This window comes from Balaenoptera ricei, chromosome 8 (assembly GCF_028023285.1).
Source record: "Balaenoptera ricei isolate mBalRic1 chromosome 8, mBalRic1.hap2, whole genome shotgun sequence".
Taxonomy (NCBI): Eukaryota; Metazoa; Chordata; class Mammalia; order Artiodactyla; family Balaenopteridae; genus Balaenoptera; species Balaenoptera ricei.
The window spans coordinates 107,686,425-107,706,396 of record NC_082646.1 but is presented as its reverse complement, the minus strand read 5'-3'; the positions used below and the strand labels follow the sequence as shown (position 1 = coordinate 107,706,396).

Genomic DNA, 19,972 nt, shown 5'->3' with positions numbered 1-19,972 from the left:
TGGTCTCCTTTCCCCCTGACACCCACACCCTTCAGATCTTCTCTCTAGCATGCTCTATTTCACCAACCACCCCCAACAGAGAAGTAGCTGGGAGCAGGGAAAAAAGAATGGGATGTCAGGTCCAGGGAAGGTGAGATTTAGGAGAGACACAGAAAAGGACTGGACCAGGAAGGTTGCTCACATCCTAACCCAGGCTAGGAAATTCTCTTTGCTCCCACCCAAACCTGGACCCTTCCCCCTTTTTTTTTTTTAATAATCCTTCCCCTTTTCATCACTACCACCATCCCAGTCTCCTGACATTCCCAGAGGAGAAGCCAAACCCAGAAAGGACAGAAGAAAGAACAGCAGTGCCCTCCCCTCCAGCTTGTCAGCCCACTCAGGCAACACCATTCCTGACCCAAAGGAAGTGTCTTTCTGCTCCCTGTAACTGGAGAGCCACTGCAGGTCATCTGAGGCCAGAGGCCCCAAAGCATGTGTATGTGCTAGGGAAGAGGTTGGGGGTCTCTGAGGCAGGATAAACTAAGGGCCGATGGGTGAGGGTGCAATGTAGCCAGGGCCAGAAAAGGACAAGCCAAGTGGGGCCTCATTTTCTCCCAACAGCCCTGGGACCCAGGCAGGATATGACCCTCCTCCAGTTGTGCAGAAGGGAGGACTGGGGGGCAGAGAGACACTAATGCCCCCAAGGGGCCAAACTGGGACCACAAGCAGTTCTCTTGACTCTGAGAGTCCCCATTCCTTTCTCCTTAACAAGGACCCTCACACGATACCTATCTGTAGTATCCTAGAATGTAGGATGTAGGCCCTAGAATGGAATCCAGTCCCTTCCTTCCCATACCAGGCAAGGTCCCAGCTTTGGGTGGCTACCCCAGCTCCAGGATCCTTGCCATACCAGGCCAAGAAGGCAGGAGAAAGCAGGGGTTCATGAGAACCACACAACTAAATGTGGGGCTGGGGCTCTTGGTGTCTGGTACGACTTTGGGAGCTTCTGCTGCTCGGCTCCCAGGTGGCTGGAGCTAAGGACAAAGAAGGCAGTAGAAAATTCAGGATCCTCACACAGAGTTCTCACAGAGTCTTTACATCTCTGCAGCCTGAGAACAGCTCCAAGAACAGCTCCCTATTGTAGAGCTGGAAGCATCCAGGCCCAGGAAGTTGCCTCTTGACTCTGGAACTTAAGTTCAACCCGGGTTGAACTTGGGTTCTCTGATTCCCAGCACACAGTGCCTAGGCAGGGGTCCCAGGCCCACTACAGTTCTGGCCAAGTGCGTGGATCTGGACTCCCAGTGCAGAGTAGGAGTGGGTCAGCAGCAGGGGCTGGAAGGGAAAGGGTCCCTAGGGGTGTGAGGACAGATGGGACCAGACCCCTGGCTGGAGAGTATTTCTCTGCTGGAGGTGGAAAGAGGAGAAGAGGGTGGGGGGAGACCATGTAGGTACTTGTACATGTACCTGTGTCTCTAACTCTCCCAGGGCCTACCCTGCCCAAGGGTGACCAGTGGGGCCCAGGAATGCCCAGCAAAGCCAGAGTATCCAGATACCGTCCAGGCCTCAGTTTCCCCTTCTGTAGAGTGAGGGCAAGCAGCTGGCCACCTTGGTGTCCAGACTGCAAGGCTGCCCAGGGAAGATGCCCGCATGCGAAGACGCCACTCGGAGAGAGTGTTCTCGGGGAGCCTGTGAGTCAGGGCTGCCCCCTCCCCTTCCCACTCCTCTTCCCCTCCCCCTCCCCTGCTCGCCGGCCCCCGCCCCCGCCCCGCCTCCGCCTCCGGTGTGCGATGGGGGGCGGGCAGCGGGCAGAGCCAAGAGCAGCGGAGCTGAGCCGACGCTGCCACCTGATCCCATCCAGGCGCGGAGAGGCGAGCGACCAGCACTCTGCTCGCAGGGCCCCCAGCGCCCTCGGACCCTCAGCGGATTTCGCGGCCAAGGTTGGGAGGTAGCGGCGACCACCCTCAACCCGGGTCAAAGCAGAGCTCGCTCAGCGTGAGTACTGCAGCGGGACGGCCTGGGGCTGGAGGCGCGGGGGTGGACCGGACCAGGATGGGGGATGCCGGCTGGGCGGGAGGGTGTCGTGGGGGCCAGTCCCCGAAGAGCACGAGGAGGCGGGCTCTTGGCCCCCTGCAGAGCAGGAGAGGACGGGGGTGAGAGAGCGAATCTGGCCTATCCCTTATGGGGACCAGATCCCAGTGACCGATCGCTGGGGGAGGCTGGGATGCAATTGAGGGAATGGGGGCTGGGAGGGTGGGCAGTAGTGATGGAGAGAGGAGGATGAAGGGAATTCAGAGGCAGGGATGACGTGGGGGTGGATGACAGGGAGCGGAGACGGGGGGGGGGGGGCTGACCTGGTGCAGGCCGGGGGTGGGGGGGGCGGTAAGAAAGGAAGGAAAAGAGGAAGGAAAAATATTTGATCTCCTGGGCCACTAATTTGCAGCCCGCTCAGCCCTTGGCCCTTTCCTCTTTAGTGCACTGGGCAGTTGCCCTACAGTGGGCTGTGCCATCCTCAGGTAAGGATAGAGTCTCCAGGTCATCCGACGGTCAGATGCGGGTGGTCCAGGCCAGGGTGCCCCCCCCTCCAAAGGCACCAATATCAGCCCTAGAGCTTACAGGCAGAGAGCAAAGGGCCAATGTGGGAGTGGGTGCGCATCCAGGCCGGTTTTCAAAGCTTTGGCTAGCTAAACCATTTCCTCTTTGGTTCCCTGGAGAAAGGAAAGCAATTTGCAAAACCAGGCAGCAGCCTGAGGTTGATTGTTCTGACTAAAATTAGCACGGATTTTCTGATGAGGCTGGGCACCCTGACTTGTCTCGGACGACTGAGGGAAAGAAACTCTGTCTCCACGGAGAAGGCACAGGGGACGCCAGGGAGTAGTCTGAAACACGTGAGGGGCAGGAGCCAGGGCTGTTGCTCTAAATTCTGGCCCCAGCAGACTGCCGCCCACCCCACACCACCCCGGAGGTTACAGAGAGAAACCCAGCCCCAGGTGGCCCCCTTCCTAGGTGCCAATGGCCTGACTCCATCTCCAGAATAGGCATCGCGGAGTGAACTCGCCAAGGGAAGGGAGGCCTCCTCCAGTGTCCAAGCAGCACCCTCTCTCGGGACCTGGAATGTTTAGCCTGGCCGAGTGCCCACCCAGAGGAGACAGGGTTACTGCTTTGAAATACCTGAAGGTCTTTCATGGAGAAAAAATGGTTCGTGTGGTGTAGCAGGGCAGCACTAGCAACCGTGAGAGTGGAAGGTGGAAGGGGACAAGGAGAGGAGGGCGCCACCAGCGGCAGGCTGATCCCAGCTGTCCCAGAAAGAGCTTTTGAACAGCCAAGGCTGCTCAGAAACGGACCAGGCTGTATCTGAAGGCGGTGAGCATCCAGGCATTGACCGTGAACACGCAGAAGCTCGTGCCCACCTTGCAGGGCTGGTGTCCAGGGAATTCTCGTGGTGATGATACCCTGTACCCAGTGGGCCTCAGACTGGGGTCTGGCTGGCTGCCCAGGGCTAAGCCATGGAGGGGAGTGGGATGGAGGGGGCTACCAAGCACCCCATCACCCTTTTCTATATGGCCGGGTTGAAGCGTCTCCCAGGGAAAGTCCCACTGCAGCTCTCTCCAGGCTTGACCTCTCCTTGGCTGACCCAGAGTCCACTGGAAAATACGGTGGTTTCAGTGAGTTGAGCAAAGATGGGAATAGGCTGGCCCTCCACTTGGCCCCCTTGGGAAACTCCTGCCTGGTCACCAAGTCCTCTAGGCAGGATAAGTGACAGGGAAAGAAGGTGTGCATCCTGAGAGGGCCTCGGCTCTGACTCCCTCCTGCCGGCAGCCTCACGTGGGCAGCGCCAGCCCTCCTCTGCCCTAGCCATCCTTGAAGACAGAAGGACCTTAGCTTGGTTGCCCTCTGTGGCTGGACCTTTCATACCCCTTGGCTCCGGGAGGATTAAGGCTATCTGCAGGGGTGGAGGAAACCAGGTGATGGGAACTGGAGAGAAGGGAAAGGGGTAACCAGTACACCTTTCCACCCAAACAGGTTTAAATGTAATCCAGGATTAATTGGGGGAAGGGGGGGGGGCTAAAGGAGAAGGATTGGAAGCCAAGTGCAGGGGCCGAGGGGAAGGTCATGGTCAAAAGAGTTTTAACATTACCTCAACCCTCCTGGGACTCAGGTGTCCTAGTTCTGCACACATGCACATGCCCATAAGGTTCCAGGCTCCCCCTCCCCTCTGGAGAGGGGCGTGTGCGAGGAGGAAGCCAAACCTGAACCTGGAGACTGAGGCTGCTGAGACAGAGAGCCCACCCTAACTGGGGGGCAGGCATTGCTACTGAAGCTGACTTTCCCCTGGAGCTGCCCTTGAGCCAAGACATTCATGTGGGGACGGGTGACTGGTCAGAAACCACTGCTGCCTCTCACTGCTGCCGCTCAGCTGGGATAGAGGCCCACCTCTCCTGGAGAGTCTCAGCAGGGCAAGCTCTGTATTCCCCTCCCCCTCCCTTGGCCAGGCACCTCTCACTGCAATCGTCTGATGAGGTGGCCAGGGTTTCAGGTGTCTGGGGATGGAATCCAGATAGGGTTCCAGGATTTCAAGTCCTCCTTTCTTTCCCTCATGGATTTATTGGTCTTGGGCCCTCGGGGCTCAGAAGCATGCAGAATTGCCAGAGTCCAGGGTAGGGATGGGGAAATCAGTTCTCTGTAGAAGCAGCACACATACTGTCTGAGGGCATGGACTTTGGAGCCAGAAGGAACAGATCTGAATCCAGATTCTGCTAATACCAGCTGCATGACTACGGACAAGTGACATCATCTCTTAGAGCCTCAGTTTTCTTGTCTGTGAAATGGGAATACCTATGTTAGCCTTGCAGCGAGGATTAAATGGGATTAAGTGTGTGGTAGTATAATACGTAGAGAAAGCCTCTTCCTCATGTCAGAGACTCAAGAAGGTGAAGACCTGGTCAGTGTTTTTGAGGAGCTCAGTGTCTGGGGAGTCAAGACCAACCGTTGGCTGAAGCAATGAGGCAAGGAATCCTAGAGGAGAGGAAACCCCAAATTGAGACTTCTGTGCCCTGAGTGAAGTGCTGGTGCTAAGGCACATCTACTGGGGAGACAGACACAAATGGCCATGAGACAAAGACAATTAGGGGCAGGCAGAAAAGCAGAGACAGGGTTCAAGGAAGGGAGTGGCTATAGCCTGAAGGGCTGGCCAGACCCCAGAGCGTGTAATTCCACCCAAGACTAAGTTATCTGGAGCAGTGTGGAGATAGGGTCATGGTAACAGGAGGTAGGAATCTGATCTTCCCTGGCCTCTCTGCTCACCCCACCCTTTGCAGCTCTCCTTTGCAGCAGTCCTGTTGGGGCTCGGAGCCCATCTCCTCTACCTGCTACAAACAAACCTGTTTGCCTCCTTCTCCTGCCAGGCCTCACAGGAACACTGGCCCTGCTACCAGAGCCCCAGGAGCCCCCATGAGTGCCGGCGAAGGGAGTCCTGGATAGTGAGGCCCTGGCTGGTCCAGGGGTGGGTACCCCATCATGCCACCCATCCTCCAGCGCCTACAGCAGGCCACCAAGATGAGCCGCAGGAAAATCCTGCTGCTGGTGCTAGGATGCAGCACCTTAAGCCTCCTCATCCACCAGGGGGCGCAGCTCAGCTGGTAAGGGGGCGGGGCCTCGGTGAGGGGGCGGGGCCCGGGAGTTGGGTTCCTCTAGAAGTCAGCTGCCTGGTTAGCGTTAGTGGACGGGAGCTCTCCTTCTCGTTCCTGAAAGCTGCCAGAAGAGTCCATCTTCTGATGGGCTCTGCTCCTTCCCTCTGTTCTGAAAGCGCTTTGCATACCTTCTCTTTAGATCCACACAACCTCCCTGGGCAGGGACTTCATTGAAAGGGTTGAGTGAGTAATCTGGGATTCCATTCCAGCTCGAGTCTTCCCTCGGCATCTCCTCCTGAGTGCCGCCCTGTCGGAAGACAGAGATGTTGAATAATATTCTCCGAAGTGAGAAGGAACTTTAAGACCAAAAAATGAAGTGGGCGACTCCATAAACTGCAACTATGAAGTTTGTTGTGGGTAACTTACATACAGGCAGGAAGGAACGATTGGACGGTCGATGCATTCGCCGCGGCACCGAAAGGGGTACAGGGGGATTTAAAGGGGCCAGAGCTAAAAATAGAATCTATTAGGGAGAAGTACATCGCGTGGATGGGAAGGAGGGGGTTCCTCCCCGCCCCCGGGGGGTGGGTCTCATGGCCATTAACCATCTGCATCAGCAAAAGGCACTCTTGCAGTTTTCACATGGGATGAAGGCAAGCATAAAGGCTGACAGGGAACTTATTGGGCTTGGACGCACCCCTTGTGTGCAGGCTAAAGCTCAGTTCCGCAGAAAGGGGAGGGGGTAGGACTGTGGCCCTACGATGGAGCTGACAAGATGGAGACAATGTGCTTCAGCCACACACTCCCAGAGAACTGCAAACAACTTCTCACTACTGTTGTGCTGGCCAAGTCTCCTCACTTCTCTTGAGCCCATTTGCTCATCTATAAAATGGGAATGATGTATGTGTGACCCAGCCAGTCACCCTGATACAGGATACCATGTGATGACTAGTAGGAACCCTGATCCTGCTCCTGGCTCACTGTGTGAACCCAGTGAATCCTTGCACCCCCTTAGGGCCTCAATTTCCCCATTCGCTACATGGTCTGCCCATGAGAACAGTGTGAATGGGCCCCGTCCCTCTTGCCAGATGATTTGCTGGTCTTCAGGAGCATCCATGTAGACGTTATCCTGAACCTAAACCAGCCACAGATAGGAAGTCTCAATGGTATTCTCAAAGCTGCTTATAGAGTTGTCCTTGTTACATGATGCTTAGGATGGTAGAAAAGAAACAGGAGAGTGAGTCAAAGTCTGAAGGGAATTCACAGGTCACCTGTAATCCCGAAGGCCCTTGTTTCAGGAATGAGGAAATAGAAATGAAAGCTTCACGAAGGCTAGGATTATTATGTTTTTTATACTATCATATTTCTTGAGCCTAGAACAGTGCCTGGCACATAGTAGATGCTCAAACAAAAATACTACTTGAATAAATGAATGAGGTTCCAGAGAACTTAACAGAATCACATAACAACAGGTTGCTTCAAAGCCCATGCCACTCAGCTACAATGTGAGGAGCCAGTGGAAAGAAGACAGAGAGCAAGAGGATTTGGTGACTTAATCTGAGTCACCAGACTTATAGAAATGATTTTTCTCCTTCTGCTCCTCAGTTTGTACATCTGTGAAGTGGAATTCCTCAAGGATCTCCAAGGGCCTTTGTCCTTCTATTATCTTTTATGTGTAACGAAGTTACCTCAAAACTTAGCAGCTGAAAACATCAAACATTTATTATCTCACTCCTGTGGGTCAGGAACCCAGGTGTGCCCTAGCTGCATACCTCTGGCTCAAGGTCTTTCACGGAGTTGCAATCAAGTTGGCTGCTGGGGATGCAGTCTCATCTGAAGCCTTGATTGGAAGGGCTCCACTTATAAGCCCATTCAAGTGGTTGGTGGGGGAGCCTTCAGCTCTTCAAAAGCAGGCTGATGGACTGAGGGCCTGGTTCCTTGGGGACTGTTCCCACCTGGTACCTCCTCGTCCCCTGTATGAGCTGCCCTAGAGAGAGTGAGAGAAAGATACCAAAACAGAAAACATAATCTTGTTATGATGTAATCTCACAAGTGACATCCCACTATTTCTGCCTTGTTCTACTCCCTAAGAGGCATCAATAAGTCCCACTCATATTCAAGAGAAGGGAAATACACAAGGGTGTGAATGCCAGGAGGTCAGCAGGGATCACTGGGGGTCATCTTAGAGGCTGCCTACCGTACGCCTCTACTGTTCTGTGGGTAAAGCCCAGGATGGGCCCTGGCCCATCCCCACCATCCTTGGGGAGAGGCAGGGTCAAGCCGCACCCTTCTCACGCCCTCCTCCCTGCACACCCCCTGGACCCTGCAGGTACCCCAAGCTGTTCCCTCTGAGCTGCCCGCCTCTGCAGGACTCTCCGCCGCGCCCCAAGCACATGACCGTAGCCTTTCTGAAGACGCACAAGACTGCGGGCACGACAGTGCAGAACATCCTGTTCCGCTTCGCCGAGCGCCACAACCTGACCGTGGCCCTGCCGCACCCGAGCTGCGAGCACCAGTTCTGCTACCCGCGCAACTTCTCGGCGCACTTCGTGCACCCGGCCACGCGGCCGCCACACGTGCTGGCCAGCCACCTGCGCTTCGACCGCGCGGAGCTGCAGCGCCTCATGCCCCCGGGCACCGTCTACGTCACCATCCTGCGCGAGCCGGCCGCCATGTTCGAGTCGCTCTTCAGCTACTACAACCAGTACTGCCCCGCCTTCCGGCGCGTGCCCAACGCGTCGCTCGAGGCCTTCCTGAGCGCGCCGGAGGCCTACTACCGCGCGGGCGAGCACTTCGCCATGTTCGCGCACAACACGCTGGCCTACGACCTGGGCGGCGACAACGAGCGCAGCCCGCGCGACGACGCCGCCTACCTGGCGGGCCTCATCCGCCAGGTGGAGGAGGTCTTCTCGCTCGTCATGATCGCCGAGTACTTCGACGAGTCGCTCGTGCTGCTGCGGCGCCTGCTGGCCTGGGACCTGGACGACGTGCTCTACGCCAGGCTCAACGCGCGCGCCGCCAGCTCGCGCCTCGCCGCCATCCCCGCGGCTCTCGCGCGGGCCGCGCGCGCCTGGAACGCGCTCGACGCCGGCCTCTACGACCACTTCAACGCCACCTTCTGGCGCCGCGTGGCGCTCGCCGGCCGCGCCTGCGTGGAGCGCGAGGCGCGCGAGTTGCGCGAGGCCCGAGAGCGCCTGCTGCGGCGCTGCTTTGGTGACGAACCTGTGCTGCGGCCTGCGGCGCAGATCCGCACCAAGCAGCTGCAGCCCTGGCAGCCCAGCCGCAAGGTGGACATCATGGGCTATGATCTGCCCAGCGGCCGCGCAGGCCCAGCCACCGAGGCCTGCCTCAAGCTGGCCATGCCCGAGGTGCAGTACTCGAGCTACCTGCTGCGCAAGCAGAAGCGCCGAGGTGGCGTGCGCCCCCGGCCCGAACCGGTCCTGGACAATCCCCCTCCTCGGCCCATCCGGGCGTTGCCCCGGGGCCACTGAGCTCCGGATGGGAGTCTGGACCCTGCCCCGCCCACCAGGATCTTGCCTAGGGCTGCCTCCAGGTCCCACCCCATCAGGGCCCTTTCTCCCGAGAGGGGCTGCAGCGGTACTTGGGGGCGCATCTCCCTGTCTGAGCCCACCTCCCGAGGGGGAGCTGAACCCCGCCTTCGGGGAGGGTGCTGATAGGCCCGATCGAGCCCCGGGCCACCCTCTTCTCCGTCCTAACTGGCTGGTGGCTTTGCCAAGAGGTCTGAGACCCGTGCAGAACCGCCCACCCTGCCTTTTTATGGGGATTGAGGACCCCCACCTGTCTTCCCCAAGTGGATGAGCCCATGCCACAGAAAGGGGCTGAGCCCTGGGGAAGGCTGCACTGCCTGTCAGCCTCCCCGGCTCTTGCTCTTCCTGCCAGGGGTCAGAGGCCCCCCCACACTGTCTGTCTTCCAGGTTCCACCCTTCCCGCAGACCTAAGCTGCTCCCAGACCCCCAGAACCCAGAGTTCTTGGGTTGGGCTTTTTGTTTGGTTGGTTTTCCTTGTTTTTAATAAAATATTTTAAAATGTACAGATTGTATATCAATCATTAAAAGCCAGATTCCCCACGTTTGAGGATGAGGCAGATGCCCAAGAATAGGTGTGGCTGTTACCATGAGGATGGGGGCCCAGTGAAACCAAGCAGGACCCTGTGGGGCTCCTGGCACAGAAGCCTTCCTGTGTCCCCCATTTCTTGTTTGCAGGGGATGCAGACTCCCGCCTCCATGACCTTCCCTGAGTTCCAAAGGGCAGATTCGAACAGTTGCTAATCAGGGAAAGGAGGGGATGCAGAGACAAGGGAGGAGCAGCCAGAACAATAGTGGAGCCTTGGGGCAGGGTCCTGGTTCGCCTCAAGGGACACACATAACAATATCTTTTGAGCTTTATAGAACTAAAACCCCCAATAAATGGAAGATGTCAGCATTCTTCATTCCAGAGAAGACTGCCTGAGGCTAGAAGGAAGCAGAGAAGCTCATCAAGAGATTACCTGAGACCAGATTAAAGGAGTGCAGGCCCTGCACACACACTAATCAGCAACCCCGCCCTTGAATCATTGCTATAAAACTCCTTACCAAATCCTCCCAGGTGGGACACAGTTTTCGAGGGCAGGAGCCTGCTGTGTCCCCCTTTGCCTGGCAAAGCAATAAAGCTATTCTTTTCTACTTCCCCCAAAACTCTGTCTGCAAGATTCGATTAGGCACTGGTGCATGGAGGCTGAGTTTTTGGCATCACCAGGCTTAATCACTGCCCTTCCCAGAGGCTCACAACACTCATCAAGCCCTTGATTGACTGGGTTCACCAGACTGGCCACCTCAGCCCCACTCACTTCTCTTTGAGAAGATCTAAATCCTTCCTTTCCATTCATTTCAGCACCATGTATGAAGCATCTTCCCCCTAACTTAGAGACACAGGGGAACAAGGCAGACAGGACCTTTATCCTCATGGGAAAACACTGACAACCCCTCCTGGGGCAGAGCAGAGGCTGGAAGGAGGATCGTTTCGGGTCAGGAGGGGCTTAACTCAGGACTTTATCTCCCTTTTGAGTCCCTGACTTCACCACTGGTCTTCCTTCCCCACAAGAAGACAACATTGACTCAGATGAGGACCACTCCCTGCCTCCAATGTCCTTTAGCACAGTAATACACCCAGCAATTTCAAATGAAACCTCCGTTAAGACCAGCAGAGAATCAGGACTTTTTCTGTTACTTTCTTCAGTGCTACATTGACACATCTGGACAAGCAATAAAAACAATAGCTAACACAGTATACTATGTGCCAGCTGCTGTTGAAGGGCTTCACATGTATTAATTAATGAGATAGGTACCATTTTATGGATGAGGGAACTGAAACTGGGAGAGGTTAAGTGATGCTCAGGGTCACACAGCTAGAGTTTGAACCCAGACAGATAGTTCCGAAGTGCTCTCACACTGCCACTAGAATAAAGTTCCCACTCCCCAGGCTAGGCTGATACCCAGGATCTTCCCCAAAAGAATGATAAGTGAAGAAACCAAGACATTGCTGTCAGCTCCTCTTCATTTTATCTTTCACAGAGACAATCGTTGGCCTGGTTGGGCAATGGAGATTGCAAGGTTTAGTTGGCAGGTTGTATGACTCTCCCTGGGCTTGAAAACACAGCACTTTTTACAGTGGCACTCTGGAAAAAGCAAAAGACAATAATTAGAGACCTGCAAGGACATAATTAGGTTTCTGGTGTTAAACAGCTTTAAAGAATTGTACTGGACTCAAAGTCATCTATCCAAAAACAAGCAGACAAACATGCTGTGGCCCTCAGGCCGAGAAGATGTCTGTCCACTACTGTCCCCCGCCCCTGCTCCCCCCAGCCCTAGCCTCTGGTCATACCTTTGCCAGGAACATCCTTCACCGTGCCCTGGATCCTCCTGGAAAACTCATACATGCCTTTAAGATTTGCCTTGATAGGCCTCTCCTGCCTTCCCTCATCCTCAGGCAGGTGGGCCTCTTTTATAGACCTTGCCCCACTTCAGCAAAGAGCACAACTCTGGACTCAGAAAACTCTGGATTCACGGACTAACTGGAATCATCTGGAATTATCAGGCCGTAGGAGAGGGTTTCTCTGTTTCAGGTAGGAGCAAGGGCAGACCCTAAGCAGACACTGAATCAAAGATTAGCCTTCAGTGGCTGAGACTCTGGTCTGAACATCTTCAGCTTCAGCCACAACCCAGAGGAACAGGCCCCAGCCCCTGGGACCCCAGTGCCCTGCAGAGAGCCTCCTTCCACCTGTGCCCTTTCTACATGTCTCCTCCTTGAGAAGCTCACACTCAGGTCTGGGACAGATGTGTCAGCAGCAACCTGGGTGACGTGACTTGATGGAAGCAACTACCTCCATCAGTGCTTTGGAATTCCAACCCTGGCTCTGCCACCTACTGGTTACATGACCTTGGTCTTAGCCTTTGAGCCTCACTTTCCTCATCTGTGAAATGAACCCTCCCGAGCTTTGTGAACAGTAATTGTGATGAGGCACTTAGCACAGTGCCTGACACATGGAAATGTCCCCAAAGTGGCCGCTCTGGCGTCATCAGGGCTCCTTCAGGACAGACACCCTTCACGCTGTAGATGTTAAAATAAATAAATAAATAAATAAAATTTATATATTAAAAAAAAAGAAAACTGTGTGTCCCAACCTGGGAGGATTTGGTAAGGAGTTTTATAGCAACGGTTGAAGGGTGGGGTTGCTGATAAGATTAGTGTGTGTCCAGGCCCTGCCCTCCTTTAATCTGGTCTCAGGTAATCGCTCTCTCTCTTTTTTTTTTTAATAAATTTATTTATTTATTTATTGGCTGTGTTGGGTCTTCCTTGCTGTGTGTGGGCTTTCTCTAGTTGCGGTGAGTGGGGCTACTCTACATTGTGGTGCGAGGCCTTCTCATTGCGGTGGCTTCTCTTGTTGCAGAGCACGGGCTGTAGGCGCACAGGCTTCAGTTGCAGCTTGCGGGCTCAGTAGTTGTGACTCACGGGCTCTAGAGCGCAGGCTCAGTAGTTGTGGTGCACGGGCTTAGGTGCTCCGCGGCATGTGGGATCTTCCCGGACCAGGGCTTGAGCTCGTGTTCCCTGCATTGGCAGGCGGATTCTTAACCACTGTGCCACCAGGGATGCCCTCAGGTAATCTCTTGATGAGCTTCTCTGGTTCCTTGAATCTGGTCTCAGGTGGTCTTCTCTGGAATGAAGAATGCTGACTGCATTTGTTGGGGGTTTTAGTTCTGTAAAGAGCTCAAATAAATTGTTACGTGTGTCCCTTGAGGGGGAACCAGGACCCTGCCCCAAGGCTGCACTATTGTTCTTGGCTCCTCCTTGTCTCTGCATCCCCTCCCTTCCCTGATTAGCAACTGTTCGAATCTGCCGTTTGGAACTCAGGGAAGGTCATGGAGGCTGGAGTCAGTTCCCTACAACAAGAAATGGGGGACACAGACAGGCTTCTGTGCCAGGAGCCCCACAGGGTCCTGCTTGGTTTCATGGGGAGCAGAGGAGGACAGGAGTGTCTGCCTGAGCCGTCTGGAGAGGCGCCCTGGAGAAGGTGATAGGGATAGAGCAGGATAATCAAATAGTTAGTTTAGAAATCCCACTAGGGGACTGTAGATAGACAGAGAACTTTAGGGGGCTTTGGGAGACCACAGTAAGTTAATGATCACTGAGGAAAGCAATGGGAAAATCCTGAAACAATGTGGGCTTGCTTGACTCACGAAGCAGAGCAAGGTGCTTAGCAACAACACTAAGCAATGGAGGCACAGGTCATGCCTCAAGACAATAAAACAATAGTAGAAAAATAATGCCTACCTCCTGCCCAGTGACGTCAACAAGATAATGACCCCTAGGGCATACTCTCTGCACTCATAAAAAACAATAATTTAGGGAAAGGTGACATTTCAAAGTGAAAGACCCTCATTATACTGAGACCTGAAATAATTTTTCCATAGTGCCATGACAGTCCCAGATGGGCCATATAGGGTCAAAAAAAAAAAAACCCACCCGACATGTCAGAGGAGTTAATGATGGAAGACTCAGAGGAGAATGAGGAAGAAGGTGGCCTTCTCCCCCTCCCCTCTTTTCCTTTGATTATAAAAATGTAACGCACTAAGTACTTGGGGCAGTGCAGCGGGATGCTCACCTGCCCGCTTGTAAGCCTCGCAAGCATCCTGTTCTAATTAATCACTTCTTATCTGTCACTTTGCCTCTCACTGAGTTCTTTCTGCGCTGAGACATAAGGAACCGGAGCCCCTTGGAGCTCCCTGAGGCATCTCCTGGCAGTTTCAAAGCTGAGAACAGGGACAGGGGAGGGTGCTCCAGACAGAGAATGCTGGGCTACCTGTGTGGGGAGAAGCATGCCAGTGTCCGGTTAGGAAAGGCCTTGAATCTTACGCTTTCAAGTCCGGCTTGTTCTGCACGGGACACTGGAGTAAATGGAATGGCCAGAGATGACCAGCAGGGGGTGCTGGGTTGTCCCCGGAGAGGAGGGAGTCACCGTCTCAGCCCATCTGTAGCCCATTCCTGGCACAGCGGTGCACCAGGTAGGGAGCTCTGTTGTAGATGATGGAGCCACTGAGGGAAGCAGGAGAAAGGCCTTTAATAAACTGCAGATGCTGCAGGGAGAAGGCACGGTAAGGAGGGACATGGCACCAGCTAATATTTATTGAGCACTTGCTACGTGCTGGGCGCTTTTCTCCATGCTTTCTGCATTTTAACTTACGTGCTTCTTAACAACAACCCCATGAGGTAGGTGCTATTCTTATCCTCTTTTCACAGAAGGGGAAACTGAGGTACAAAAAGGTGATGTGTCCAGGCTCACCCACACACTCAGGGAGAGCCTGAGCAAGGACCGAAACAAGAATGCAGGCTCCTTGTTAAAGAGCCTCTTTATAAAAGCCCCCTGAGAGCGGCTCGAGTGGGAGGGAGGGGCAGGGAGACACTTTGGGTGTCGGAGGTGAGGAAGGCAGGGATCTGCCAGCGCAGTTGGCTGGCGGCTTCTGGGGCTGTGCGAGAGGAGTGGAGAGGGGCTGCAGGGCAAGAGAACCCGAGGAGAGGGGACAGCCCCCCAGGCCATCCAGACAAGGGGATGCAGGGCAGAAGGGGAGGCGATGGGGGAACCTGAGCTGGGCTCTTCTGACCCAGCCAGGCCTCAGGAATCTGGCTGGCCATCGTCTCCTTCCCAGGAGTCCCCCAGCGCCCTCCAGCGGGCCGAGGACAGGACAGGAAAAGCGTCCTCCACCCCCCTCTCAACCCACACCCCGATCTCATGGGATTTTCACAAAAGCCAGGCAACAGGAGCGCAGGAGTCAGACCCTAATCCCCCACTACGAATGGGGAGACTGAGTCCCCGAGAGGGAATGTGGCTCAGAGGCGGCCTGGAGCCAGGGCAGAGACAGGAGTGGGGACACTCCCATGAGTGTCCTGCCACCGGAGCCCCAGGAGGCAAGGTCCTGGGTCCTCTTTCCCAACTTTGCCTTCAGCCCAGGGCTCCCCTCCTGAGTGTTCCCGGGATCGCCAAACCCACTATGTTCAAACCGAACACTCATCTTCTGCCAAACCAGCTCCTTCTCCAGCGCTCTCAGTTTCAGGGACCGGCGCCCCAGTTCCTGAGGATGCTCAAGCCCCAATCCTTGATGTCCCCTTAATGTGTCCCTCACCCTTTCCCCAACACCACCTATGCGTCGTTGCATCCTGTAGGTCCAGACGCCTGAATAACTGGCATCAACCCACCTCTCTTTCCCAACATCTCCTGTAGCCCCAGCCATCAGAGTTTCTCTGCTGGTTATGCCAACAGCTTCCTAACTGACCCACCGGCCTCAGGATCCCCACAGCAAAGAGACTCCTCTCTGTGTGCAGCCATCCTTCTTAGAGCCAGCTGATCTGATCTCATCACTGTTTGAAATGCCACCCCCCTTACCAGCCCACAAGGCCCAGCCTAGTCTGACCCTCCAAAAACCTTTCACCTGCATCTCCCATTGCCCCTCTATCCCCACCCCCCCATCTTGCTCCAGTCACTCTGAATTACACACCATTCCCTGAATGCAGTGGTATGCCAGGTCTGGCTCTTACTGGCTCTAGAATGCTGAATTTTGCCAGCTTGTTGTTGAACACAATTAAATTATATTAAAAATTAAATTAAAATTTTAATTAGATTACATAAACTTACTATTAAATAAATTATATTAAGAACAAAGGTAATAAATACAACTCATTACTTTCTAATTCGTTTACTAGATTTTACTATTATTTCTGCTCTTAAGCTTATGTAGGTCTATTGTATCTGCCTGGTGGAAATCCTAGAGAATAGGATGCTCCTTATTGTCCATTTCTTCCAGACAGTGTTCAGCGACGTTACATTGGTAGCGTGAAATCAGCCATGGTGCAAGTAGTTACACTGCAAATCAACAACCACTATAAATCAGATCGATTTATTGTTTTGTTAATCATCTAGAGCAAGGATAAGCAAACTACAAGCCAAATCTGGCCCACCACCTATTTGTGTAAATAAAGTTTTATTGGAACCCAGCCACACCTATTCTTTTCCTTATTGTTCTGTGGCTGTTTCTGCACTACAATATATAGCAGAGTTGAGTCATTGCAATAGAGACTGTGTGGCCCTGAAAGACTAAAACATTTACCTCTTGGTCCTTCATGGAAAAAGTCTGTTACTCATTAACAAAACCAAAAAATAGCAACCAAAATTCACATCAGAACTACACATGGAGACATAGGTGTCAAATGCTTCCCAGCACACCACTGCCTGAAGGTGCCAGGACAATTCACACCTCCGTTCTTGGCACATGATCTTCTCTTTGCCCATAGTGCCTTTTCTTTTCTGATCCACCTGTAAAGTTCCTCACCATTCTTCAGAATGTCCATTTTCCCATGCTCCTGTATTAGTTAGCAATGTGCTGTGTAACAAACCACCCCAAAATCTAATGGCTTTTAAAAATGTATTCTATGGACTTCCCTGGTGGTACAGTGGTTAAGAATCCACCTGCCAATGCAGGGAACACGGGCTCGAGCCCTGGTCTGGGAAGATCCCACATACCATGGAGCAACTACTGAGCCTGCGCTCTAGAGCCTGTGAACCACAACTACTGAAGCCCGCATGCCACAACTACTGAGCCCACATGCCACAACTACTGAAGCCTGTGTGCCTAGAGCCCGTGCTCTGCAACAAGAGAAGCCATCACAGTAAGAAGCCCACGCACTGCAAAGAAGAGTAGCCCCCACTCAATGCAGTTAGAGAAAGCCCGCACGCAGCAACAAAGACCCAAGGCAGCCATTAATTAATTAATTAGTTATAAAAATAAATTAAAATGCATTGTTTCTCGTTAGAGTATGGGTCGTCTGGGTGGTTCTGCTGATCTGGGCTGGGCTTGACTGATCTCAGCTGTGCTCACTCTCGATGCAGGATCAACTGCAGGGCAGGGAGGGGTTAGCTAGTCTGTGATGGCCTCAGCCCATATGACTCAGCTATGCTCCATATGGTCTCTCTTATCTTCAGCAGAGGAGACTGGGCTTGTTCTCATCGCCCAAGTGCGGGTCCAAGAGAACAACGAAAAACGGGCAAGCTCTTTTGAGGCTTTCAAGAGACACTCCATCACTTCTGCCCCATTTCATTAGCCAAACCTGTTCAGATTTAAGGGGTGGGAAAGTCGATGTTTCAAAGTCACATTTCATGGGGCATTATGGATAGAAGCAGGAGAGAACTGGGGTTATTTTTACGTTCAGTCTATCATACTACCGTCCCCTCTTTCTCCAAGAGAAGGAGCTTACTCCTGATTCTGTTTTCATCCAGCACTCCTAAGAGGCAAAACAAAACCCAACCTGTCATAAGCACTTTGTTACAATAAGGAAGATACTGGAAACATTGATTTATTTACCTTTGTGCACAAAGGGACAAGAGAGGAGAGCTGTAAGTTTCTTTAGACACAGAAAATGGCAAGTTGTGTATTTTTTAAGTTACTGAGGAATTCCCTGGTGGTCCAGTGGTTACGACTCTGTGCTTTCACTGCTGAAGATTTTCAATCCCTGGTGGGGGGAACTAAGATCCCACAAGCCACATGGCACAGCCAAAAAAAAAAACCAAAAACAAAAACAAAAAAAACCCCACCACCACCAACAACAAAAAAACCATTAAAAAAATAAAGTTACTATATCAGTCAGGATTTAATCAGAGAAACAAAATTACTGGGAGCAATTATAGGCAGTAAAGATGTATCATATGGGGCTTCCCTGGTGGCGCAGTGGTTGAGAATCTGCCTGCCAATGCAGGGGACACGGGTTCGAGCCCTAGTCTGGGAAGATCCCACATGCCGCGGAGCAACTAAGCCCGTGAGCCACAATTACTGAGCCTGCGCGTCTGGAGCCTGTGCTCCACAACAAGAGAGGCCGCGATAGTGAGAGGCCCGCGCACCGCGATGAAGAGTGCCCCCCACTTGCCGCAACTAGAGAAAGCCCTCGCACAGAAACGAAGACCCAACACGTCATAAATAAATACATAAATTTAAAAAAATTTTTTTTAAATAAAAAAAAAAAGATGTATCATATGGATAAGACCCTATATAATTGTGAGGGCAGATCATATAAGACTGACGTCTTTGTTTCTGGTGCTGGAGCTAAACGATGGCAGGCAGACAGCTGGAATGAATGTGATGTGAGGTGAAGGAGGCAAGAATGAACTCGCACCTGTGAGAATAAGCTAGTACCCACCGGATGGACCAGAACCTGTATCAGTCTCTCACTGCATCTAAGCTTCCAACTTTAATGAAGCGGATGACCCACAGGAGAAGCTGGCACTCCACCAGGGAGCTAAACATGCACCTGAAACAAGAGTAGCAAAAGCTGGAGGAGCTGTGGACCCAGGTACTGCTCGATGCCAAAAAAGGTGAGCTAGCAAATGAGGGTCATTGTGAGGGAGATGCAACTGCTTCTGGTGCCCCTGCATCATCCTTCCTCGTGGAAAAAGGATACAACTCCTGTTTCACTTCTACTTCCCAAATCTTACACAAAATGTCACTCGCGGCCCACACTAAAGAGAACTATGCAGAGAAGAGAATTCTGGGAAGCAGTTCCAGCTTAGCTAAAATGACACTACAAATTCACTGCAGCTTCAGATGTTAATTCGAATATTATTACCCGTGGAGACCAGTTAGCACTAAAGGCCTTTAGAGATGAAAGGTCGCATTCCTGAGGCCCTCAGATTCACGCTGTGGTTAGTTCCCCCATTCCAGAATTGATTGTGAGATTAGTACTCAGTAGCTGGCAGACTCTCACGTTGCTTCCCTTCCCCTGTAGTGTGGACGATTATGGTAAAAGGGCCAAGTGGAAACCTCTGGAATTGTCCCCACACCCCTGCGAAGTTATAAATCAAGTGATACGACAACCTGAAGAAACTGCAGAGATTAGTGCCACCTTTAGGGATTTGAGAGATGCAAAAGTGGTGATTCCAGGCATATCCCCTACTTATTTGCAGGTGGAAAAGCAAGCTTAGTGATGTGGCAATGCCAATCACAGCTGCAATTCTAGATTTGAGATCTTTATTGGAGAAACTCAGTATAAACCCCAGCAACTGTTATGTGGCTATTGAAATAGTAAATGCTTTCTCTTACATTCCCATGAATATGGGAATTTACACTGTTTGCATTTACATGGCAAGGATAACAGTATACCTTTACTGTCTTGTCCCTGGAGTATGCCATTCTCCAGCAAACTGCAAGGTCCAAAGGGACGTTGATAGTCTTGACAACACAGAGAACACCATCTTGACACACTCAATTGAAGCCACTATGTTAACTGGACACTATGATCAGGAAACAGCAAGCACCTTAGGTGCCTTAAACATATGTGTGCCAGAGAGCTGGAGATGAACCCCGTGGAAGTTCAAATTGCCTGCCACATCAGGAAAGTTTCCAGGGGTCCAGAAGTCTGGGGAATGTTGCACGTCTCTTCCAAAGTGAGAGACAGGGACTTCCCTGGCAGTCCAGTGCTTAAGACTCCTTGCTTCCCATGCAGGGGGCATGTGTTCGATCCCTGGTCAGGGAACTAGGATCCCACATGCCACGTGGCGCGACCAAAATAAATAAATAAATAAAATGTAAAAAATAAAGTGAGAGGCAAGTTGCTGCTGCTTAACACTATATGTCACGAAGAAAGAGGAGCAATGTACGGTGTGCCTTTTGGATTTTGGAGCCAACGTAGGTCCCACTGGGGCAAACTGCTTTGACTCATTTTCTGGGTAACCTATAAATCTGACAATGTTCGATCTGGATCTAAAAAAAGCTCTTCAAAAGCCCAGCCTGTGGTGCAAGCTGCCCTACCACTTGGGCATTATGCCTAGTAGA

The 19,972-nt window shown here is 52.6% G+C and overlaps 1 protein-coding gene across 2 annotated transcripts; it reads left to right on the top strand.

Moving 5' to 3' along the window:
• Positions 1-1,774: 1,774 nt before the first annotated feature.
• Positions 1,775-9,657, top strand: GAL3ST3 (galactose-3-O-sulfotransferase 3). Of its 2 annotated transcripts, none has more exons than XM_059929812.1 (3): positions 1,775-1,971; positions 5,382-5,615; positions 7,936-9,657. In XM_059929812.1, the coding sequence occupies exons 2-3, from the start codon at positions 5,494-5,496 to the stop codon at positions 9,095-9,097; spliced, it is 1,284 nt and encodes a 427-aa protein (XP_059785795.1). In that variant the 5' UTR covers positions 1,775-1,971; positions 5,382-5,493; the 3' UTR covers positions 9,098-9,657. The 2 variants fall into 2 exon arrangements, with proteins under 2 accessions (XP_059785795.1, XP_059785796.1); XM_059929813.1 differs by lacking the exon at positions 1,775-1,971 and adding an exon at positions 3,209-3,339.
• The last annotated feature ends 10,315 nt before the right edge of the window (positions 9,658-19,972 follow it).